Source organism: Nerophis ophidion, linkage group LG28 (assembly GCF_033978795.1).
Source record: "Nerophis ophidion isolate RoL-2023_Sa linkage group LG28, RoL_Noph_v1.0, whole genome shotgun sequence".
NCBI classification, from domain to species: Eukaryota; Metazoa; Chordata; class Actinopteri; order Syngnathiformes; family Syngnathidae; genus Nerophis; species Nerophis ophidion.
In genome coordinates this window covers 7,109,073-7,135,707 of record NC_084638.1, presented here as the reverse complement: position 1 = coordinate 7,135,707, position 26,635 = coordinate 7,109,073, and the positions used below count along the sequence as shown (strand labels likewise).

General features: G+C 39.1%; 1 protein-coding gene across 6 annotated transcripts in view; it reads left to right on the top strand.

Annotated features, from left to right (window-relative positions):
- Window positions 1-26,635, top strand: part of ctnnd2b (catenin (cadherin-associated protein), delta 2b) — a 236,984-nt gene that overhangs the window by 153,064 nt on the left and 57,285 nt on the right. For 4 of the 6 annotated variants that reach the window (XM_061890183.1, XM_061890180.1, XM_061890181.1 and 1 more), the window contains exon 12: window positions 5,075-5,131. The exons of the other annotated variants lie outside the window; for them this stretch is intronic. In XM_061890183.1, coding sequence (XP_061746167.1) covers window positions 5,075-5,131 — 57 coding nt within the window. The remainder of the gene's footprint in view (window positions 1-5,074; window positions 5,132-26,635) is intronic. 6 annotated transcript variants of the gene reach the window in all.

The window sequence follows — 26,635 nt, the reverse complement described above, 5'->3', positions numbered from 1 at the left end:
CACAACCCAAAGCTCATGACCATAGGTGAGGATGGGAACGTAGATCGACCGGTAAATTGAGAGCTTTGCCTTCCGGCTCAGCTCCTTCTTCACCACAACGGATCGATACAGCGTCCGCATTACTGAAGACACCGCACCGATCCGATTGTCGATCCCACCATCCACTCTTCCCTCATTCGTGAACAAGACTCCTAGGTACTTGAACTCCTCCACTTGGGGCAGGGTCTCCTCCCCAACCCGGAGATGGCACTCCACCCTTTTCCCGGCGAGAACCATGGACTCGGACATGGAAGTGCTGATTTCCGTACCGGTCGCTTCACACTCTGCTGCGAACCAATCCAGTAAGAGCTGAAGATCCTGGCCAGATGAAGCCATCAGGACCACATCATCTGGTTTTATCACAGAAAATAAACCCAACTTGATTCAGAATCAGCGGGCACAAAACATTGATCCAAATTTCATTGTCAAATCAACGTAAGAACCCGACATTGATTAACCGTTAAACTTAAGGGTTGCAAATTAGCTTGTGGCTAGAAGTCTTATGTACTTAGATGTCGGCTACCTATTATGCTAACACGTTTACCAGTGTCTGTGTTATTATTTAATCACAACGGCATTCTTTTCGTGTTGTCCCAGTTTCACAAATTCCTCAGTAAGTTATCCGCGGAGTTATTGAGTCTGTTTAGCCGATTGGAGAGCTAGCTTCCGCACATAGTGGGTCCATGACCGGGACTTCTGTTTTGTTTGATCGGCCCTTTTACTGCCTTGGGAACAATTCTGGTATGTAAATAAACATTTACAAATGGGACAGTCCAGTGTGGCTAATAGGTGTAAAAATATTTTTTTCCTTAAATTTTTGTGGGTGTGGTTTACAGGAGTGCGCTCCATACCCCGGAAAATACGCTACTTAGATCATCTGTAATTGTCGCATTCCGATTAGGCCTTGGCTCCCTGCTAGGTCCGCAGTGATGTTTTCATTAAACGTTTACGCCGCGACACTTTCAAAGTGAGAAAGAAAATCATCTTGCCATCGGAACTGTGACGTGTAAATCCAGCCTGTGTGAGATGTTGTTGCCTTTAGAGTAAATAAATAATCAGGGGCGCCTCAAATGCCGCCAGAGTGCGTCTAAATCTGGGCTTCAGTGTGACGCACAGTCACACCACATCTTTCACTGTCCTTTTCCAGTTTGTTTTGACATTGGGACTCACCCGCAAACACCCACACACACCCGCCCCACCCGCCCTCACCCGCACACACCCGCCCCACACCTGCACACACCCGTAGGATATCTTGTGGTTTTGTCAGTAACGGTCACACCGGCCGATAACGAGGAAAGAGCACACGGTCCGGTTTCAGTAAATGACACAAGCACGTAGACGTCATGTCGACTTAGGTTGTGAGTTTCCCCCCTGAGACCTCAAGCGAGCAAGCTTACCAAGTTTCCGGTCTTTGTAGCCTAGATTTCCCCACAGCATGTTTTTTTATTTTCTGCTGAAACGTAAGAGGTCTCTCTGACGTCTTTTTCCCCGTCTCGTTGCGATTGCTCTTTCCTCCAGCCGTCGTCCAAGTGTCCTATGTCTCCGGGCTCTCCCGCACATTGCACCCGCATCGGGCTGGTTCCACCCTCTAAGCGGCCCAGATTCCATTTCTCTCCAGTGCAGAATTGTGGCGCATGCTTTGTTTTCATCAGAAGTAGTCCACCGTCAGTTCCCCACACGGTAGTTAATGACTGACTTAAGTCGTATCGACAAAGCTTCCATGAGTGTTAGAGTAAGAGCAACCATCACATGCCATGACACCCTCTGTTTACGTGCCATCCCCCACCGCCTGCTCTGTGTGCATATGCAGCGCATCCAGAAAGAGTCCGCAGCGCTTCAGTTTTTCCACATTTTGTTACGTCGCAGCCTAATCCCAGAATGCAATACATTCGTTTTCCTCAAAATTCTACAGACCCCTCAAATTGTTTGGAATACCATGTCACAAGCCCAGCATACCTGAGTTTTGGGCAGTTTTTGTAGCATCTCTCAAGCTCCGTCAAGTTGGATGGGAAGCCTTGTCCCTCTGTCCTGACTCGTCTCCCAGTTCCTGTCCTAAAAACCATCCCCGCGGCATGATGCCGCCACCACCATGCTTCACTCTAGGCGATGGTTTTAGCCTGGTGATAAGTGGTGCCTGGTTTCTTCCAAACATGACGCCAAAGAGTACAATCTTTGTCTAATCAGACCAGAGAGTTTACTTTCTCATGGTCTGATGGGAAGCCTTGGTTTTCATCTTTCCCGCTGTCCTGACTCGTCTCCCAGTTCCTGTGCTAAAAACCATCCCTGCGGCATGATGCCTGCACCTCCATGCTTCACTGTAGGCGATGGTTTTAGCCTGGTGAAGACCGGTGCCTGGTTTCTTCCAAACATGACGCCAAAGAGTACAGTCTTTGTCTAATCAGACCAGAGAGTTTAGTTTCTCATGGTCTGATGGGAAGCCTTGGTTTTCATCTTTCCCTCTGTCCTGACTCGTCTCCCTGTTCCTGTGCTAAAAACCATCCCCGCGGCATGATGCCTGCACCACCATCCTTCACTCTAGGCGATGGTTTTAGCCTGGTGAAGACCGGTGCCTGGTTTCTTTCAAACGTGATGCCAAAGAGTTCAATCTTTGTCTCATCAGACCAGAGAATTTAGTTTCTCATGGTCAGAATCTTTCAGGTGCATTTTGGCAAACTTTTTACGGAGATCTCGCTTCCGTCCGGACACTCTACCATACAGGCCTGAATGGTGGAAGGTTCTGGAAGGTTCTCCTTTCTCGACAGAGGAATACCATAGCTCTGACAAAGTGACCATCAAGAGAATTTAGTTTCTCATGGTCTGAGAGTCTTTCAGGTGCATTTTAGCAAACTTTTTACGGATAAATGGCTTCCGTCGGGCCATTCTACCCTACAGGCCTGATTGGTGGAAGGTTCTGGAAGGCTCTCCTCTCTCCTCTGAGGAATACCATAGCTCTGACAAAGTGACCATCAAGAGAATATAGTTTCTTATGGTCTGAGAGTCTTTCAGGTTCATTTTGGCAAACTTTTTACCGAGAAACTGCTTCCGTCTGGCTACTATACCTCACAGGCCTGGTGGAAGGTTCTAGAAGGTTCTCCTCTCTCCACAGAGGAATGCCATAGCTCTGACAAAGGGACCATCAAGAGACTTTAGTTTCTCATGGTCTGAGAGTCTTTCAGGTGCATTTTAGCAAACTTTACGGATAAATGGCTTCTGTTTGGTCACTCTACCATACAGGCCTGATTGGTGGAAGGTTCTGGAAGGTTCTCCTCTCTCCACAGAGGAATATTATATCTCTGACAAAAGTGACCATCAAGAGAATTTAGTTTCTCATGGTCTAAGAGTCTTCCAGGTGCATTTTGGCAAACTTTTTACTGAGAAACGGCTTCCGTTTGGCCACTCTACCATACAAGCCTGATTGGTGGAAGGTTCTGGAAGGTTCTCCTCTCTCCACAGAGGAATACCATAGCTCTGACAAAGTGATCATCAAGAGAATTTAGTTTCTTATGGTCTGAGAGTCTTTCAGGTTCATTTTGGCAAACTTTTTACTGGGAAACGGCTTCCGTCTGGCCACTCTACCCTACAGGCCTGATTGGTGGAAGGTTCTGGAAGGTTCTCCTCTCTCCACAGAGGAATAGCATAGCTCTGACAAAGTGACCATCAAGAGAATTTAGTTTCTCATGGTCTGAGAGTCTTTCAGGTTCATTTTGGCAAACTTTTTACTGGGAAACGGCTTCCGTCTGGACACTCTACCATACAGGCCTGATTGGTGGAATGTTCTGGAAGGCTCTCCTCTCTCCTATGAGGAATGCCATAGCTCTGACAAAGTGACCATCAAGAGAATTTAGTTTCTCATGGTCTGAGAGTCTTTCAGGTTCATTTTGGCAAACTTTTTACCGAGAAACTGCTTCCGTCTGGCCACTATACCTCCCAGGCCTGGTGGAAGGTTCTCCTCTCTCCACAGAGGAATATCATATCTCTGACAAAGTGACCATCAAGAGAATTTTGTTTCTCATGGTCTAAGAGTCTTCCAGGTGCATTTTGGCAAACTTTTTACTGAGAAATGGCCTCTGTATGGCCACTCTACCATACAGGCCTGATTGGTGGAAGGTTCTAGAAGGTTCTCCTCTCTCCTATGAGGAATGCCATAGCTCTGACAAAGTGACCATCAAGAGAATTTAGTTTCTTATGGTCTGAGAGTCTTTCAGGTTCATTTTGGCAAACTTTTTACTGGGAAACGGCTTCCGTCTGGACACTCTACCATACAGGCCTGATTGGTGGAAGGTTCTGGAAGGCTCTCCTCTCTCCTATGAGGAATGCCATAGCTCTGACAAAGTGACCATCAAGAGAATTTTGTTTCTTATGGTCTGAGAGTCTTTCAGGTGCATTTTAGCAAACTTTTTACGGATAAATGGCTTCCGTCTGGCCACTCTACCATACAGTCCTGATTGGTGGAAGGTTCTAGAAGGTTCTCCTCTCTCCACAGAGGAATACCATAACTTTGACAATGTGAACATCAATTTCTTGGTCGCCTCCCTGACTAGACTAAGATGACTTCAGCAAAGGTTAGAGACATCCTGGATGAAAACCATCGCTTCCCATCCAACCTGATAGAGCTTGAGAAGTTTTGCAAAGAGGAACGAGAGAAACTGCCCAAAGATAGGTGTGCCAAAGTTGTGGCACCGAGGGTGTAATTTCTGCCAGAGGTGCATCAACAAAGTATTTAATCAACTTTTCAGACCATCATTATTGGGTGTTGTCAGTAGAATTTCGAGGACAACAAAGGAAGTATTCCATTCTGGAACTACACTGTGGCATACCAAAATGTGGAAAAAGTAAAGCTCTGCGAATCCTTCCCGGACTGTTGGCCACCTCCTCCACCTGTGCCTGATAACCAAATGCTGAGAGAAAGACGAGTCTAGTCCAGTCACTCCACGCTTCTATTGACGACTCATCACTATTCTCACGGTTACTGCCAACACTTTGCTTGCCAGACCGCCAACATATTCCTCTCTCTTGTTTCTCTCTACCTCGATAGGTACGACCCCGAATTCCTTGTGTGGAATCAAAATCACGCCGAGCAAAGAATGACAAAGTAATCCTTATTTATTTCTACATATCTATATATATATATATATATTGATCTATATATATACATTCTGTCCATCTATTCTTACCTTTTGTCTCATTCCCTGAATTCTCCCATCTTCGCTCTCCGTGACGCTAACACACATGCTAACGACACATTCTCCATTTGTACGATCACCCATGTACTTGCACGGCAACCTAGCTGACCGTTTGAAAGGGAAGACATGATGCCGGCGTTTGGAAGTTCTCGGCGCTAAATTGTGGCAGAACATGACGCTGGACTAGCGTCTCCTGATAGTCGAGAACCTGATGTTAACAAAAACGACACGTTCTCTGGAAAATATGAACAATTGGCTCGTTGATCAGAAACTAAAGAATGGTAAAGTTTTTTTGAAATGGTAAATATTCATCATTCTCTCCTTTGGCTGTCCCGCTTCCCAGTCCATCCATTTGTCCATCTTCTCGTTTACTTCGACCTTCTGTCATTGTCTTCCGATCATTTCCAAATATGCTGTTTCGCACTGAAGTATGTCCACAGGGAGTTCTGCTCTAGCAAATTCACTCTAGAATTGTGCAGATGTTCGGTCTCTTTGATAGTTGCAGGGTTGGATGGATGCATGGACTATGTTGCTAAAGGCACAAGACATTGATACAGCGTTGATTACACGTACGTGTCCTTTAAAACAACGTTGCAACGTACTTGTATTTGTACATTGAGACAAGGTGGATGTCCGACTTTGGACCCACGTTGTTGGTTGGGATATGACTGTCAAAGTTTGTTTGAGGCGAACCCCAAGATGCAGAGATGGAGGCAGGCATTGTCAATCAATCAATCAATCAATCAATCAATCAATGTTTATTTATATAGCCCTAAATCACAAATGTCTCAAAGGACTGCACAAATCATTACGACTACAACATCCTCGGAAGAACCCACAAAAGGGCAAGGAAAACTCACACCCAGTGGGCAGGGAGAATTCACATCCAGTGGGACGCCAGTGACTATGCTGACTATGAGAAACCTTGGAGAGGACCTCAGATGTGGGCAACCCCCCCCCCCCCCCCCCCTCTAGGGGACCGAAAGCAATGGATGTGGAGCGGGTCTAACATGATACTGTGAAAGTTCAATCCATAGTGGCTCCAACACAGCTGCGAGAGTTCAGTCCAAAGCGGATCCAAGACAGCAGCGAGAGTCCCGTCAACAGGAAACCATCTCAAGCGGAGGCGGATCAGCAGCGTAGAGATGTCCCCAACCGATACACAGGCGAGCGGTCCATCCTGGGTCCCGACGAGCGGTCCATCCTGGGTCTCGACTCTGGACAGCCAGTACTTCATCCATGGTCATTGGACCGGACCCCCTCCACAAGGGAGGGGGGGGACATAGGAGAAAGAAAAGAAGCGGCAGATCAACTGGTCTAAAAAGGGAGTCTATTTAAAGGCTAGAGTATACAGATGAGTTTTAAGGTGAGACTTAAATGCTTCTACTGAGGTAGCATCTCGAACTGTTACCGGGAGGGCATTCCAGAGTACTGGAGCCCGAACGGAAAACGCTCTATAGCCCGCAGATTTTTTTTGGGCTGTAGGAATCACTAATAAGCCGGAGTCTTTGTATAGGAAAACATGATTTAATTAAATACTAAGACAAAAACAAAAGGGTGGAAACAAAAAGCGCGCACGTGGGCGGATGAAAAACAAAAAGGCCTAGCATGGCAGCTAGCAGGTGTCTAGCAAGAAACAGAAGTCGTACTACTAATATCAAAACAAACTTGGAAGCAGGGAACAAAAGACAATAAGCTACGAACCACTATCGAATATAGCTTACCGCAACGCTGCATAGACAAGATATGATACGACACGACAGCGACATCGTCATGACAATAATCCAGCAACTGACTCAAGACAAAAGTAGGTACTAATAGTCCGGTCCGATGACCATGGATGAAGTACTGGCTGTCCAAAGTTGGGGCCCAGGATGGACCGCTCGCCTGTGTATCGGTTGGGGACATCTCTACGCTGCTGATCCGCCTCCGCTTGAGATGGTTTCCTGTGGACGGGACTCTCGCTGCTGTCTTGGATCCGCTTTGAACTGAACTCTCGCGGCTGTGTTGGAGCCACTATGGGTTGAACTTTCACAGTATCATGTTAGACCCGCTCGACATCCATTGCTTTCGGTCCCCTAGAGGGGGGGGGGGGGGTTGCCCACATCTGAGGTCCTCTCCAAGGTTTCTCATAGTCAGCATTGTCACTGGCGTCCCACTGGATGTGAATTCTCCCTGCCCACTGGGTGTGAGTTTTCCTTGCCCTTTTGTGGGTTCTTCCGAGGATGTTGTAGTCGTAATGATTTGTGCAGTCCTTTGAGACATTTGTGATTTGGGGCTATATAAATAAACATTCATTGATTGATTGAATAGGAGTGGGCTGATTGACAACAGGTGTGGCCAGGTGCCAATCAGCCGCAGCTGAGGAAAAACAGCACACAGGGAGACAAACAGGAAACTGAACCAAAATAAGAGTGCTGACAGGAACTAAGGACAGGAAATACTAAACACACACAGAGGAAAAACTAAAACACAAACAGACTGTCAGTGGCAAGCCTGACAATGACCAAATTTCAACGGTTAAATCAACGTCAGAACCCAACATTGATTAAACGTTGTCAAAAAACTATGTTGTTTCAACGTTGTATTTGTGTTGTAGAATATTGGTTGGGAAATGACCAAAAGTATAAATATAAATATGTAAGAAAATGTTATAATATCAACAAAATAATACAATAAATCCCATAGTTTAAGCAAAATAACTAAACAATTCTTTGTTTTTTTAACCCCCAAAGTCCAAGTATTTATTCCCTGGGGTGACTTTTGCTTGTTTGTAAACAACAAAATAACATAACAATATCAATAACACAGAAGGGAAGTGGAAATTATCGATCCAATCCCCTACTGGTGCTGTTCTTGGTATCAGTATCGGTACTTGGATTGATGCACATCACGTTGGAGCTTTTCCTTGTAGCACAACGCAAACTCAGCTGGGACGGAACAATAACAAAGTCCTAGAAAGAATAAAGAAAAAAATATCCCCATTAAGGAATTATCGGGGGAATTCTCTCCAAAACTGAATCGCAACATCAATAAAGAGAGACGGGAAAAAAAAGTATTTCGTGCAAATTGAGTATTTGGCCTTGTTACTTCACAACTGAGCAGAATATCAAAGTCGGTCTACACAATAAATCATCGTTATGTTTGTTTTTGTACGCCGTCACCGTGGCTCAAGAACACAACAATTAAAGTGTTGGAATTTCAGCTTTAATTCAGGAGGTTTAACGACACAAAAACCAAGGTGGGATAATATTTTTGCTTAACATAATTATACAGTGAAAAACATTGTTTAATATGTCAAAGTTTCTTTACTTGAATAGTACAACTAAAGCTGTGAATGTTTTATCATGTCACTGTCAGGTTTAAACTCTAAATAAATCTATTAAACAGACTAGAAGCAAGGAATCATGCAGAGACAATTTAGCTCATGAGGAGAACGCATGGAGTTGCACACTTAGCCACAGTCTCGCCCTACGCTCTAAGGTACAGCTCCCGCGTGCCTCTATTTATTCAGGAGTTCCCCTGTCAACATCCATGAAGCCGCCTCTAAAAGGAGTGGTCACGTATATCATGCAAAGCAGCTCCAGTATACACGCTTCGTCTGCGTGTTGTCGTCTTATCTTTGTTGAGATTCTTGAAGTCCTTGGCTGTTAGCGGGCTAAAACAAATGTAACATCTGCGGCTGAGGCCATCCTTCAGAGAAAAAGTTTTGTCCTTGCACAGATAGAAAAATTACAGCTTGAGCACAACTGCTAATAACTATAGCAAAGGACTGTAGCATACTAAAGTTGCGTGATAACTTACACATTTATTCTAACAGTCACGCACACAATGGCTGAACACTAACAATCGGACCTGATACCCGTTGTGGATCGTTACTTTTGTAATCACGCATCAAAGGATGTGACCGCCATTTTGGTAGTTTTCACCTTCAAAACCAATAATATTCATAAATATTTTCCGAAGAACTGCAAAATACAAATGCTGAAGATCTGAAGCCCAACTGAAATGCTAACAGTTAGCATGCAAGCCGAAATTAGCTTAAAAAGCTAGCATGCTAACAGCACTATGCTAATAATAGCATGCTTACAAGTAGCATTAGCGGAATAGCAAAATATATGTCACTGCCCAGAAAGCACAAGACGTTGAAACAACGTTGAGGACTTGTTGAATTATTTCCTGAGGTTGAGTAACACAAATGTAACGTTGAAACAACATGCTTTTTGACAACGTTTAATCAATATTGGGTTCTGACGTTGACTAGAACGTTGAAATGTGTTCATTTTTCAACTAATATTCTACAATGTTGAAACAACATGTTTTTTGATTCAATTTAATCAATGTCGGGTTCTGACGTTTATTTGACCATTGAAATTTGGTCATTTTTCAACCGATATTCTACAACACAAATACAACATTGAAACAACATGCTTTTTGTTGACGTCTAATCAATGTTGGGTTCTGATGTTGATTTGACCGTTGAAATTCAGTCATTTTTCAACCATATTCTACAACATTGAAACAACATGCTTTTTGTTGATGTTTAATCAACGTTGGGTTCTGACGTTGATTTGATATTGAAATGTTGTCATTTTTCAACCAATATTCTACAACACAAAAACAACATTGAAACAACATACTTTTTGACAACTTTTAATCAATGTTGGGTTCTGACGTTGATTAGACCGATGAAATTTGGTCACTTTTCAACCATATTCTACAACATTGAATAAACATGCTTTTTACTGACGTTTAATCAATGTTGGGCTCCGGCGCTGATTTGACCGTTGAAATTTGGTCATTTTTAACCAATATTCTACAACCAATATTCTACAACACAAATACAATGTTGAAACAACATGCTTTTTACTGACGTTTAATCAATGTTGGGCTCTGACGTTGATTTAACCGTTGAAATGTGGTTATTTTTCAACCATATTCTACGACATTGAAACAACATGCTTTTTTGTTGATATTTAATCAATGTTGGGTTCTGATGTTGATTTGACATTGAAATTGTTGCATTTTTCCACCGATATTCTACAACACAAATACAACATTGAAACAACATAGTTTTTGACAACGTTAAATCAACGTTAGAATCTGTCGTTGATTTGACCGTTGAAATTTGGTCATTTTTCAACCAATATTTTACAACCAATATTCTACAACACAAATACAACATTGAAAAAACATGCTTTTTACTGACGTTTAATCAATGTTGGGCTCCGGCGTTGATTTGACCGTTGAAATTTTGTCATTTTTAGACCAATATTTTACAACCAATATTCTACAACACAAATACAACATTGAAACAACATGCTTTTTACTGACGTTTAATCAATGTTGGGCTCTAATGTTGATTTGACCGTTGAAATTTGGTTATTTTTCAACCATATTCTACAACATTGAAACAACATGCTTTTTTGTTGACGTTTAATCAATGTTGGGTTCTGACGTTGATTTGACCATTGAAATGTTGTCGTTTTTCAACTAATATTTTACAACCAATATTCTACAACACAAATACAACATTGAAAAAACATGCTTTTTACTGACGTTGGTTATTTTTCAACCATATTCTACAACATTGAAACAACATGCTTTTTTACTGACGTTTAATCAATGTTGGGCTCTGACGTTGATTTGACCATTGAAATTTGGTCCTTTTTCAACCATATTTTACAACATTGAAACAACATGCTTTTTTGTTGATGTTTAATCAATGTTGGGTTCTGATGTTGATTTGACATTGAAATTATGGCATTTTTCCACCGATATTCTACAACGCAAATACAACATTGAAACAACATACTTTTTGACGACGTTAAATCAACGTTAGGATCTGACGTTGATTTGACCATTGAAATTTGGTCATTTTTCAACCATATTCTACATAATTGAAAAAACATGATTTTTGTTGACGTGTAATCAATGTTGGGTTGTGACGTTGATTTGATATTGAATTTTGGTCATTTCCCAACCAATATTCTAAAACACAAATACAACGTTGAAACAACATCCTTTTTGATAACGTTTAATCAATGTTGGGTTCTGATGTTGATTTCACCATTGAAATGTGGTCATTTTTCAACCATATTCTACAACAAAAATACAACGTTGAAAAAACATGGTTTTTGTTGATGTTTAATCAATGTTGGGTTCTGATGTTGATTTGACATTTAAATTTTGGCATTTTTCCCCTGATATTCTACAACACAATTATAACGTTGAACCAACATGCTTTTTGACGACGTTTAATCAATGTTAGGATCTGACGTTGATTTGACCGTTGAAATTTGGTCATTTTTCAACCATATTCTACATAATTGAAAAAACATGATTTTTGTTGACCTGTAATCAATGTTGGGTTGTGACGTTGATTTGAGATTGAATTTTGGTCATTTCCCAACCAATATTCTACAACACAAATACAACATTGAAACAACATGCATTTTGACGACGTTTAATCAATGTTGGATTGTGACGTTGATTTGACATTGAAATGTGGTCATTTTTCAACCATATTCGACAACACAAATACAACGTTGAAAAAACATGCTTTTTGTTGTGTTTAATCAATGTCGGTTCTGATGTTGATTTGACATTGAAATTTTGGCATTTTCCCCCAGATATTCTATAACACAAATACAACGTTGAACCAACATGCTTTTTGACGACGTTTCATCAATGTTGGGTCCTGACATTGATTTGACCATTGAAATTTGGTCTATTTTCAACCAATATTCTACAACACAAATAAAATGTTGAAACAACATGCTTTTTACTGACGTTTAATCAATGTTGGGTTGTGACGTTGATTTGACATTGAAATTTGGTAATTTTTCAACCATATTTTATAACATTGAAACAACATGCTTTTTTGTTGACGTTTAATCAATGTCAGGTTCTGACGTTGATTTAACATTGAAATTAATGCATTTTTCCACCGATATCCTACAACACAAATACAACGTTGAAACAACATGCTTTTTTGTTGACGTCTAATCAATGTTGGATTCTGACGTTGATTTAACATTGAAATTTGGTCCTTTCCCAACCAATATTCTACAACACAAATACAACATTGAAACAACATACTTTTTGACAACCTTTAATCAATGTTGGGTTCTGACGTTGATTTGACCATTGAAATTTGGTCCTTTTTCAACCATATTCTACAACATTGAAACAACATACTTTTTGACAACCTTTAATCAATGTTGGGCTCCGGCGTTGATTTGACCGTTGAAATTTGGTCCTTTTTCAACCATATTCTACACCATTGAAAAAACATGCTTTTTACTGACGTTTAATCAATGTTGGGCTCTGACGTTGATTTAACCGTTGAAATGTGGTTATTTTTCAACCATATTCTACGACATTGAAACAACATGCTTTTTTGTTGATGTTTAATCAATGTTGGGTTCTGATGTTGATTTGACATTGAAATTATGGCATTTTTCCACCGATATTCTACAACGCAAATACAACATTGAAACAACATAGTTTTTGACGACGTTAAATCAACGTTAGAATCTGACGTTGATTTGACCATTGAAATTTGGTAATTTTTCAACCATATTCTACATAATTGAAAAAACATGCTTTTTGTTGATATTTAATCAATGTTGGGTTCTGACGTTGATTTGAGATTGAATTTTGGTCATTTCCCAACCAATATTCTACAACACAAATACAACATTGAAACAACATGCATTTTGACCACGTTTAATCAATGTTGGATTGTGACGTTGATTTCACCATTGAAATGTGGTCATTTTTCAACCATATTCGACAACACAAATACAACGTTGAAAAAACATGCTTTTTGTTGATGTTTAATCAATGTCGGTTCTGATGTTGATTTGACATTGAAATGTTGGCATTTTTCCCCTGATACTCTACAACACAATTATAACGTTGAACCAACATGCTTTTTGACGACGTTTAATCAATGTTAGGATCTGACGTTGATTTGACCATTGAAATTTGGTCATTTTTCAACCATATTCTACATAATTGAAAAAACATGATTTTTGTTGACGTGTAATTAATGTTGGGTTGTGACGTTGATCTGAGATTGAATTTTGGTCATTTCCCAACCAATATTCTACAACACAAATACAACGTTGAAACAACATACTTTTTGACAACGTTTAATCAATGTTGGGTTCTGACGTTGATTTGACCGTTGAAATATGGTCATTTTTCAACCAATATTCCACAACGTTGAAACAACATGCCCTTTGACAACATTTAATCAACGTCGGGTTCTTCAATGTTGTCTCCTTACAAATACAACTATTTTGCGACGTTTCAAAGTCAGTTTTAAAGGACACGTACGTATAATCAACGTTGTATCAATGTCTCGTGCCAGCTGAGTGAGGTGTATACCTGCTAAATTATCTAAAAAGACCAGCATGCTAACTGCAACATGTGTGAAGTACCAAAATATATCACACCGAGGTTAATACCTGTTGTTTTTTGTTTCTTTTTATAAAGCTAGCACACGAATGCTAACAGGGGTTATTTGCAAAGCAACAACATATTTAACGTTGAGATGTAGACCAGCAAATTTCGACAAATTAAGCTAATATTAGAATGCTAACAATTAGATTGTTAGTTTAGTCTTTATTTGAAGGGACAATGCACAGAAACATTAAGCTCAAAGACGGATATGTTCTGTACCAGATTATAGCTAAATAGCTCATTTCCATCTGCAGTCCCTGGCTACCTAAATTAAAGGGATACAAAAATAATGCAATAAAATTATGACGGTAAAATCATACCATAGCATGTAATCAAGTAAAGAAAAGTCATAAAATGCCCTTTCTTAGACACATAATATACAATACAAGCACACCTCATTTACATCATCACACAAATACAATACATCATCATTTGTAAAAAAAAAAAAAACAACCATAATTTTAACACACACACCTCACAATTTACAACAAAAATACTGTCATGGATAAATATGATACACATTAAGTTGATCTGCCCAACATAGTGGCCACCTTATTGACCGTGTGAGCAGCTTTGATTGCTCCAAAGCCACTTTTTAACTTCAATTGTGAATGAAGAGTACTCTGTTAGACTTTTCAAGTTTGTCGTGATAATTGTGTCGCGGGACGTCAAGAAATTAGCTGAAAATGGACACCGTAGGTCTAAATGATGACTTAATAAAACATTTTGTTAAACATCTTCAACAAAACATAAAAATCACATTTTGATGGTTTCAAAGCACACCCACCGTGGCAAAAGCCAATACTTTTGGACCAGACTTTCCTTGCTCTTTCTTGCACTCGACAACAATCTGACAAATAGACAAACCCACGCCGATAAAAACATCATCTTGTCGACACAAAAGTCATTAAGAGAGGAATCATGCATTGTTTGTTTTATTTTTGTTGCTCCCTGTCCTCCGGTCTCTGATTGCATTGTGCACGTTTGCCCCGCCTACTTCTGTGGGGGAATGACTCATCAGGCCCGACACACCTCCACCCCAGAGGCCACCATGACCACAACACACACACACACACACACACACACACACACACACACGTGTATTTCTGACCTTCTTGAGACCTGAGGAAAATGCCTCCCTCTTTAGGACACACACATTTGTGTATTTCGTACCTTCTGGGGACCTGAAAAAAAATGCCTCCCTCTTTAGGACACACACATTTGTGTATTTCGTACCTTCTGGAGACCTGAGAAAAAATGCCTCCCTCTTTAGGACACACTTTTTGTGTATTTCGTACCTTCTGGGGACCTCTGAAAAAATGTCTCCCTCTTTAGGACACACACATTTGTGTATATCGTACCTTCTGGGGACCTGGAAAAAAATGCCTCCCTCTTTAGGACACACTTTTAGTGTAATTCGTACATTCTGGAGACCTGAGAAAAAAATGCCTCCCTCTTTAGGACACACACGTGTGTATTTCGTACCTTCTGGGGACCTGAAAAAAATGCCTCCCTCTTTAGGACACACTTTTTGTGTATTTCGTACATTCTGGAGACCTGAGAAAAAATGCCCCCCTCTTTAGGACACACACATTTGTGTAGTTCGTACCTTCTGGGGACCTGAGGAAAAAATGCCTCCCTCTTTAGGAGCAGCCTTTCTAGCTATAAAAAGTAGTGTATTTACAACATGAATAATACATACATACTATGCACATATAAAAAAAGCTTGTGGTGAAAAATTAGTTGGAATTTCACCAGAAAAAGTTCACAATTTCACAAGAAAAACTTAGGATTTCGGCAGTCTTATAATAAAAGTCGTCATTTTACTCAACGCAAGTCAACATTTTACAAAAAAAAGTAAACATTTGTGCAATATTATGATAAAAGTTGGAGTTTTACTCAATGACAGTTGCAATTTTACAATATATATACATATAAATACGGGGACGGCGTGGCGCAGTGGGAGAGTGGCCGTACGCAACCCGAGGGTCACTGGTTCAAATCCCACCTAGAACCAACCTTGTCACGTCCGTTGTGTCCTGAGCAAGACACTTCACCCTTGCTCCTGATGGGTGCTGGTTGGCGCCTTGCATGGCAGCTCCCTCCATCAGTGTGTGAATGTGTGTGTGAATGGGTAAATGTGGAAGTAGTGTCAAAGCGCTTTGAGTACCTTGAAGGTAGAAAAGCGCTATACAAGTACAACCCATTTATTTATCATTTAAATATGAATATATACCGACTCAGTGGCCTAGTGGTTAGAGTGTCCGCCCTGAGATGGGTAGGTCGTGAGCTCAAACCCTGGCCAAGTCATACCAAAGACTATTAAAATGGGAGCCATTACCTCCCTGCTTGGCACTCAGCATCAAGGCTTGGAATTGGGGGTTAAATCACCAAAAATGATTCGTGGGTGCGGCACCGCTGCTGCTCACTGCTCCCCTCACCTCCCAGGGGGTGATCAAGGGCATGGGTCGAATGCAGAGAATAATTTCGCCACACTTGGTGTGTGTGTGACAATAATTGGTACTTTAACTTTATATATATGTATATGTATATGTATATATGTATGTATATATGTATATGTATATATTTATGTGTATATATATACAAAAGAAATACAATACAATTAGTAAAATTGAATAAATTCCTACCCAACATTTAATAAAGTGGCTGGACAAGACTGATATAAAAAAAATAAAAATTTTGTTTTTTTTAAATCGATTTTTAATTTTAATCGACTAAGAATCACGATTCCTTTAAAAATGAAAAAAACACAAGTGTACTGGTGCGCGGTGCTATGGTCTGAACCAGGGGTGTCGAACTCAAATACAGAGTGGGCCAAAATTCTAAACGGAACAAAGCCGCGGGCCAAAGTTGAACAACTTAACCTTTTAATAGGGACCCAAACAAGTTTTGCATTGAATATTGAACAAGCAAGGCTTATATAACTTTATAGTGACATGCAAAATCGAGTTTTGTTGGTAGCGGGTGTGTATATTGTAGCGTCCCAGAAGAGTTAGTGCTGCAAGGGGTTCTGGGTACTTGTTGTGTTGTGTTTATGTTGTGTTACGGTGCGGATGTTCTCCCAAAATGTGTTTGTCATTCTTGTTAGGTGTGGGTTCACAGTGTTAAAGTTGTTTATACGGCCACCCTCAGTGTGACGTGTATGGCGGTTGACCAAGTATGCTTTGCATTTACTTTTGTGTGTGTAGAAACCGCATGTATTACGTGACTGGGCCGGCACGCTGTTAGTATGGAGGAAAAGCGGACGTGACGACAGGTTGTAGAGGATGCTAAAAGCAGTACCTTTAAGGCACGCCCCCAATATTGTTGTCCGGGTGGAAATTCGGGAAAATGGTTGCCGCGGGAGATTTTCGGGGGAGGCACTGAAATTCGGGATTCTCCTGGAAAAATCGGGAGGTTTGGCAAGTATGAGAATTAGCGTTGAATGTGGCGGGCCAGCAGCAGGGTTCTTGAGGGTGCATGGGAGTTTGCCCAACCAGTCTACATGTGCTTTGTGGACTTGGAGAAGGCATTCGACCGTGTCCCTCGGGAAGTCCTGTGGGGAGTGCTCAGAGAGTATGGGGTACTGGACTGTCTTATTGTGGCGGTCCGTTCCCTGTACGATCAGTGTCAGAGCTTGGTCCGCATTGCCGGTAGTAAGTCGAACACATTTCCAGTGAGGGTTGGACTCCGCCAAGGCTGTCCTTTGTCACCCATTCTGTTCAGAACTTTTATGGACAGAATTTCTAGGCGCAGTCAAGGCGTTGAGGGGTTCCGGTTTGGTGACCGCAGGATTAGGTCTCTGCTTTTTGTAGATGATGTGGTCCTGATGGCTTCATCTGACCGGGATCTTCAGCTCTCGCTGGATCGGTTCACAGCCGAGTGTGAAGCGACCGGAATGAGAATCAGCACCTCCAAGTCCGAGTCCATGGTTCTCGCCCGGAAAAGGGTGGAGTGCCATCTCCGGGTTGGGGAGGAGACCCTGCTCCAAGTGGAGGAGTTCAAGTACCTAGGAGTCTTGTTCGCGAGTGAGGGAAGAGTGGATCGTGAGATCGACAGGCGGATCGGTGCGGCGTCTTCAGTAATGCGGACGTTGTACCGATCCGTTGTGGTGAAGAAGGAGCTGAGCCGGAAGGCAAAGCTCTCAATTTACCGGTCGATCTACGTTCCCATCCTCACCTATGGTCATGAGCTTTGGGTTATGACCGAAAGGACAAGATCCACAATGAGTTTCTTCCGCCGTGTGGTGGGTCTCTCCCTTAGAGATAGGGTGAGAAGCTCTGCCATCCGGGAGGAACTCAAAGTAAAGCCGCTGCTCCTTCACATGGAGAGGAGCCAGATGAGGTGGTTCGGGCATCTGGTCAGGATGCCACCCGAACGCCTCCCTAGGGATGTGTTTAGGGCACGTCCAACCGGTAGGAGGCCACGGGGAAGACCCAGGACACGTTGGGAAGACTATGTCTCCCGGCTGGCCTGGGAACGCCTCGGGATCCCCCGGGAAGAGCTAGACTAAGTGGCTGGGGAGAGGGAAGTCTGGGTTTCCCTGCTTAGGCTGTTGCCCCCGCGACCCGACGTCGGATAAGCGGATGGATGGATGGACGGCGGGCCAGTTCTAATGTTAATTTATTATTGCCTCAAGGGCCAAATGAAATTACACGGCGAGCCATATTTGGCCCGCGGGCCAGAGTTTGACACCCATGGTCTAAATAGACGCTGTAGTTTTTAATGAGGTGCAACACACACACACACACACACACACACATCCGCCGCCCTAACATTTGACGCCTTATTAGACAATTAACCCAGAAAATAACCCGCAGGCGGGCATGCCATCTCTGCTTATATTTACTGGAGCTAGCGTCGCCACGGCGTTTTATGCTAATGTGGCGCCAGTCCTGTCATGTTTTTCCATCGGGACTAAAATCAAAGCATTATTAGTTTGGAAAAAAAGCCTTCTTTTCCTCATCTTTTCAATTCCAAGTTACTGCGTTTTAGGCTCGCATTAATATCGGTGTTCAGAATCCTCCAGCTGGTTGGGGGTGTTGGTCTGTTGCCGCATGGAGAATAAAACCCATTCAAGTACAACTTTGGATTTAAAATACATTTTGTTCTTATACTTTGTGGAATTCAACGATTTTTCAAAGGTCGGAAGGTACCAAGCCTGATCAGGACTCAGGTTTGCGGAGTTGAGTTAGAAATGTTGGACGTTTTGTTGGGGAAGCCATTACTTCGTGGAATTCAACGATTTTTCAAAGGTCGGAAGGTACCAAGCCTGATCAGGACTCAGGTTTGCGGAGTTGAGTTAGAAATGTTGGACGTTTTGTTGGGGAAGCCATTACTTCGTGGAATTCAACGATTTTTCAAAGGTCGGAAGGTACCAAGCCTGATCAGGACTCAGGTTTGCGGAGTTGAGTTAGAAATGTTGGACGTTTTGTTGGGGAAGCCATTATATCACAGTCTGGCGCTATGCCCCGCCCACTTCCTATGACGTCAGCGACATTCCTTCGTAATCCATATGTCTAGTACCCAACATGATGACCACGCCCAATTTGGTCAAAGTCCCGAGGATGAGCTCGTTAGTGTTTGGCCGAAAAATGGCCGACCCAAACCAAGATGGCCATCTTCCCGTTAGTTTTTAAACGTTGGTTCTTGCGATTTTTACCAGGATCCGATGGGGAAGGGAGAGTTTTAAAAACATTTTCAAGGGGGGCGCTAGAGAGTCAATGTTGAAATGTGGTGTTCGGGACCCGGAAAACATCAAATATTTCACCAGACCAGAAGTGCTTGCAAAAATCGGTGAGTTTTTGTGAGCTAAAAATTACGATCAAAGTTCAAGAAGAAGAACAAGGCAGGGAACAGTTCCGATAGGAACTAAAAATAGCCGATGGAAACCAAAATGCAAACGTTTTCCTGTTACTTTTCAAACGTGTTCTTTGGATTTTACGAGTGTCTTGTTTTTGAGATACGTCTCCCGCCGTTTTCCTGACAATACGTAAATCCGATGGTCATTTTGTCATTTTGATAGTAGGCTAATATAGACATAACACTAATATACAACTTTTAAAGTCATTTTGATAGTAGGCTAATATAGACACTTACGTCATGTGTTGCCTTCATTATAAAACTTATATAAGATTTTTAAAGTCATTTTGATAGTAGGCTAATATAGACATAACACTAATATACAACTTTTAAAGTCATTTTGATAGTAGACTAATATAGACACTTACATCATGTGTTGTCTTCATTATAATGCGTATATAAGACTTTTAAAGTAATTTTGATAGTAGGCTAATATAGACACATCATGTGTTGCCTTCATTATAACACAAATATACAACTTTTAAAGTCATTTTGATAGTAGACTAATATAGACACATCATGTGTTGTCTTCATTATAACACTTATATAAGACTTTTAAAGTCATTTTGATAGTAGGCTAATATAGACACTTACGTCATGTGTTGTCTTCATTATAACGCGTATATAAGACTTTTAAAGTAATTTTGATAGTAGGCTAATATAGACACATCATGTGTTGTCTACATTATAACATTTATATGAGACTTTTAAAGTCATTTTGATAGTAGGCTAATATAGACACTTACGTCATGTGTTGCCTTCATTATAACACTTATATAAGATTTTTAAAGTCATTTTGATAGTAGGCTAATATAGACACTTACGTAATGTGTTGTCTTCATTATAACACTAATATACAACTTTTAAAGTCATTTTGATAGTAGACTAATATAGACACTTACATCATGTGTTGCCTTCATTATAACACTTATATAAGACTTTTAAAGTCATTTTGATAGTAGGCTAATATAGACACTTACGTCATGTGTTGCCTTCATTATAACACTTATATAAGATTTTTAAAGTCATTTTGATAGTAGGCTAATATAGACACTTACGTAATGTGTTGTCTTCATTATAACACTAATATACAACTTTTAAAGTCATTTTGATAGTAGACTAATATAGACGCTTACATCATGTGTTGTCTTCATTATAATGCGTATATAAGACTTTTAAAGTAATTTTGATAGTAGGCTAATATAGACACTTACATCATGTGTTGCCTTCATTATAACATGTATATAAGACTTTTAAAGTCATTTTGATAGTAGACTAATATAGACACTTACATCATGTGTTGTCTTCATTATAACGCGTATATAAGACTTTTAAAGTAATTTTGATAGTAGGCTAATATAGACACTTACATCATGTGTTGCCTTCATTATAACACAAATATACAACTTTTAAAGTCATTTTGATAGTAGACTAATATAGACACATCATGTGTTGTCTTCATTATAACACTTATATAAGACTTTTAAAGTCATTTTGATAGTAGGCTAATATAGACACTTACGTCATGTGTTGTCTTCATTATAACGCGTATATAAGACTTTTAAAGTAATTTTGATAGTAGGCTAATATAGACACATCATGTGTTGTCTACATTATAACATTTATATGAGACTTTTAAAGTCATTTTGATAGTAGGCTAACATAGACACTTACGTGATGTGTTGTCTTCATTATAACACTTATATAAGACTTTTAAAGTCATTTTGATAGTAGGCTAATATAGACACTTACATCATGTGTTGCCTTCATTATAACACTTATATAAGACTTTTAAAGTCATTTTGATAGTAGGCTAATATAGACACTTACATCATGTGTTGCCTTCATTATAACACTTATATAAGACTTTTAAAGTCATTTTGATAGTAGGCTAATATAGACACATCATGTGTTGTCTACATTATAACATTTATATGAGACTTTTAAAGTCATTTTGATAGTAGGCTAACATAGACACTTACGTGATGTGTTGTCTTCATTATAACACTTATATAAGACTTTTAAAGTCATTTTGATAGTAGGCTAATATAGACACTTACATCATGTGTTGCCTTCATTATAACACTTATATAAGACTTTTAAAGTCATTTTGATAGTAGGCTAATATAGACACTTACATCATGTGTTGCCTTCATTATAACACTTATATAAGACTTTTAAAGTCATTTTGATAGTAGGCTAATATAGACACATCATGTGTTGTCTACATTATAACATTTATATGAGACTTTTAAAGTCATTTTGATAGTAGGCTAATATAGACACTTACGTGATGTGTTGTCTTCATTATAACACTTATATAAGACTTTTAAAGTCATTTTGATAGTAGGCTAATATAGACACTTACGTCATGTGTTGTCTTCATTATAACGCGTATATAAGACTTTTAAAGTCATTTTGATAGTAGGCTAATATAGACACTTACATCATGTGTTGCCTTCATTATAACACTTATATAAGACTTTTAAAGTCATTTTGATAGTAGGCTAATATAGACACATCATGTGTTGTCTACATTATAACATTTATATGAGACTTTTAAAGTCATTTTGATAGTAGGCTAATGTAGACACTTACATCATGTGTTGCCTTCATTATAACACTTATATAAGATTTTTAAAGTCATTTTGATAGTAGGCTAATATAGACACTTACGTAATGTGTTGTCTTCATTATAACGCGTATATAAGACTTTTAAAGTCATTTTGATAGTAGGCTAATATAGACACTTACATCATGTGTTGCCTTCATTATAACACTTATATAAGACTTTTAAAGTCATTTTGATAGTAGGCTAATATAGACACTTACGTCATGTGTTGTCTTCATTATAACACTTATATAAGACTTTTAAAGTCATTTTGATAGTAGGCTAATATAGACACTTACATCATGTGTTGCCTTCATTATAACACTTATATAAGACTTAATTTTTTGCGGCTCCAGAAAGATTTGTTATTTTGTATTTCTGGTCCAATTATGGCTCTTTCAACATTTTCCGGTTGCCGTACCCGACAATAGGGTCTCGCCCGAGTCCTAACTCCCGAATTACAACTCCAAAACAGGAATTAGCACATTTTAGACGGTTGCTCCCAAGAAAGAAAGTGCTTGGATCTATTTTGATTAGTGATGAGTCTCCCTGGGACACTTTTATCAATATCTGGAAACTCCTTTTATCCACTCTTCTCTCATCCAACTTGGACTTTCTTCTCCACTTCCTAACACACACACACACACACACACACACACACACACACACACACACACACACACACACACACACACACACACACACAATCATGGTGTTTACCCGAGGCCTCGTTTGAGGCAAAAGTCTTGATTGTCCTGTTGAGGATGCTAACTAAAACCAAAGTCTTACAGGCTGAAAAGACTTAAAAAATTAGATAAAATAGTCAAAACTGGGCTTAAACTAAATTTCAAACCATTTCATTCAAGATGTTACGTTTTTTTGTTAGGGTTTTTAACTTATTTTAAAATACGTTTTCTGACCCGTTTCGTCACTTGTCCCCATCGTCTGTGCTACGTTTGTGCTGTAAAAAAATAGTTTGTGTCGTTAAGTTTTTGGTAAGGTTTTTAAGTTATTTTAAATGACGTTTTCTGACCCCTTTTGTCACTTGTCCCCATCGTTGGTGCTACGTTTGTGATGTAAAATGTTTTAATTTGTGCCGTTTTGTTTTTGTTATGGTTTTTAAGTTATTTTAAAATACTTTTTCTAATTTTTGACGTAATTTTCCCCCATTTTTTGTGCTACATTTGTGCTGTATAAAAGGAGTTTGTGTCGTTAAGTTTTTGGTAAGGTTTTTAAGTTATTTTAAAATACGTTTTTTGACCACTTTTGTCACTTGTCCCCATCGTTCGCGCTATGTTTGTGCTGTAAAATGTTTTAGTTTGTGCTATTTTGTTTTTGTTATGGTTTTTAAGTTATTTTAAAATACTTTTTCTAATTTTTGACGTAATTTTCCCCCATTTTTTGTGCTACGTTTGTGCTGTAAACATTTTAGATCATGCCGTTACGGTTTTTAACTTATTTTAAAACATGTTTTTTGACTCGTGATGTCGTTTGTCCCCATTGTTTGTGTTACGTTTTTTGTGCTTTAAAAAATGAGTTAGTGTCATTAAGTTTTTGGTACGGTTTTTAAGTTGTTTTAAAATATATTTTCTGACACTTTTGGTCACTTGTTCCCATCATTTGTGCTACGTTTGTGCTGTAGAAGGTTTAAGTTTGTGTCGTTTTGTTTTTGTTATGGTTTTTAAGTTATTTTAAAATACATTTTCTGACCGGTTTTGTCACTTGTCCCCATCGTTTGTGCTACATATGTGCTGCGGAATGTTTTAGTTTGTGCCGTTTTGTTTTTGTTATGGTTTTTAAGTTATTTTAAAATACTTTTTCTAATTTGTGACGTCATTTTCCCCCATTTTTTGTGCTACGTTTGTGCTGTAAACATTTTAGATCATGCCGTTGCGGTTTTTAACTTATTTTAAAATACGTTTTTCGACTGGTGACGTCGTTTGTCCCCATTGTTTGTGTTACATTTGTGCTGAAAAAAAGGACTTTGTGTCGTTAAGTTTTTGGTACGGTTTTTAAGTTATTTTAAAATAAATTTTCTGACACTTTTGGTGACTTGTTCCTATCATTTGTGCTACGTTTGTGCTGTAAAAGGTTTTAGTTTGTGTCGTTTTGTTTTTGTTAGGGTTTTTAAGTTATTTTAAAATACGTTTTCTGACCCGTTTTGTCACTTGTCCCCATCGTCTGTGCTACTTTTGTGATGAAAACATTTTAGATTTTGCCGTTACGGTTTTTAACTTATTTTAAAACATGTTTTTTGACTCGTGATGTCGTTTGTCCCCATTGTTTGTGCTACGTTTGTGATGTAAAAAATGAGTTTGTGTCATTAAGTTTTTGGTACGGTTTTTAAGTTTTTTTTAAATGACGTTTTCTGACCCCTTTTGTCACTTGTCCCCAACGTTGGTGCTACGTTTGTGATGTACATTTTTTTAGTTTGTGCCGTTATGTTTTATTTGGGGTTTTTAAGTTATTTTAAAATGTTTTTTGACTTGTGACATAATTTTTCCCCATTGTTTGTGCTATGTTTGTGCTGTAAAAAATGAGTTTGTGTCGTTAAGTTTTTGGTACAGTTTTTAAGTTATTTTAAAATACGTTTTCTGACCCCTTTTGTCACTTGTCCCCATTGTTTGTGCTACGTTTGTGCTGTAGAATGTTTTAGTTTGCGCCGTTTTTGTTATGGTTTTTAAGATATTTTAAAATACTTTTTCTGATTTGTGACGTCATTTTTCCCCCATTTTTTGTACTACATTTGTGCTGTAAACATTTTAGATTATGCTGTTACGGTTTTTAACTTATTTCAAAATAAGTTTTTTGACTCGTGACGTCGTTTGTCCCCATTGTTTGTGTTACGTTTGTGCTGAAAAAAATGACTTTGTGTCGTTAAGTTTTTGGTACGGTTTTTAAGTTATTTTAAAATAAATTTTCTGACACTTTTGGTCACTTGTTCCCATCATTTGTGCTACATTTGTGCTGTAAAAGGTTTTAGTTTGTGTCGTTTTGTTTTTGTTAGGGTTTCTAAGTTATTTTAAAATACGTTTTCTGACCCGTTTTGTCACTTGTCCCCATCGTCTGTGCTACGTTTGTGCTGTAAACATTTTACATTATGCCGTTACGGTTTTTAAGTTATTTTAAAATATGTTTTTTGACTCGTGATGTCGTTTGTCCCCATTGTTTGTGTTACGTTTTTGCTGTAAACATTTTAGATTCTGCCATTACGGTTTTTAACTTATTTTAAAATACGTTTTCTGACCCGTTTTGTCACTTGTCCCCAATGTTTGTGCTACGTTTGTGCTGTAAACATTTTAGATTATGCCGTTACGGTTTTTAACTCATTTTAAAATATGTTTTTTGACTCGTGATGTCGTTTGTCCCCAATGTTTGTGTTACGTTTGTGATGTAAAAAATTAGTTTGTGTCGTTAAGTTTTTGGTACGGTTTTTAAGTTATTTTAGAATATGATTTTTTACTTTTAATGTTGTTTGTCCCCATTGTTTGTGCTACGTTTGTGATGTAAAAAATTAGTTTGTGTCGTTAAGTTATTGGTACGGTTTTTAAGTTATTTTAAAATACGTTTTCTGACCGGTTTTGTCACTTGTCCCCATCGTTTGTTCTACATTTGTGCTGTAGAATGTTTTAGTTTGTGCCGTTTTGTTTATGTTATGTTTTTTAAGTTATTTTAAAATACTTTTTCTAATTTGTGATGACATTTTCCCCCATTTTTTGTGCTACGTTTGTGCTGTAAACATTTTAGATTATGCCGTTATGGTTTTTAACTTATTTTAAAATACGTTTTTTGACTCGTTACGTCGTTTGTCCCCATTGTTTTTGCTACGTTTGTGCTGAAAAAAATGACTTTGTGTCGTTAAGTTTTTGGTACGGTTTTTAAGTTATTTTAAAATAAATTTTCTGACACTTTTGGTCAGTTGTTCCCATCATTTGTGCTACGTTTGTGCTGTAGAAGGTTTAAGTTTGTCGTTTTGTTTTTGTTATGGTTTTTAAGTTTTTTGAAAATACGTTTTCTGACCGGTTTTGTTACTTGTCCCCATCGTTTGTGCTACATTTGTGCTGTAGAATGTTTTAGTTTGTGCCGTTTTGTTTTTGTTATGGTTTTTAAGTTATTTTAAAATACTTTTTCTAATTTGTGACGTCATTTTCCCCCATTTTTTGTGCTACGTTTGTGCTGTAAACATTTTAGATCATGCCGTGACGGTTTTTAACTTATTTTAAAATAAGTTTTTTGACTCGTGACGTCGTTTGTCCCCATTGTTTGTGCTGAAAAAAATTAGTTTGTGTCGTGAAGTTTTTGGTACGGTTTTTAAGTTATTTTAAAATACATTTTCGGACCCTTTTGGTCTCTTGTCCCCATCATTTGTGCTACGTTTGTGCTGTAAAAGGTTTTAGTTTGTGTCCTTTTGTTTTTGTTATGGTTTTTAAGTCATTTTAAAATACGTTTTCTGACCGGTTTTGTCACT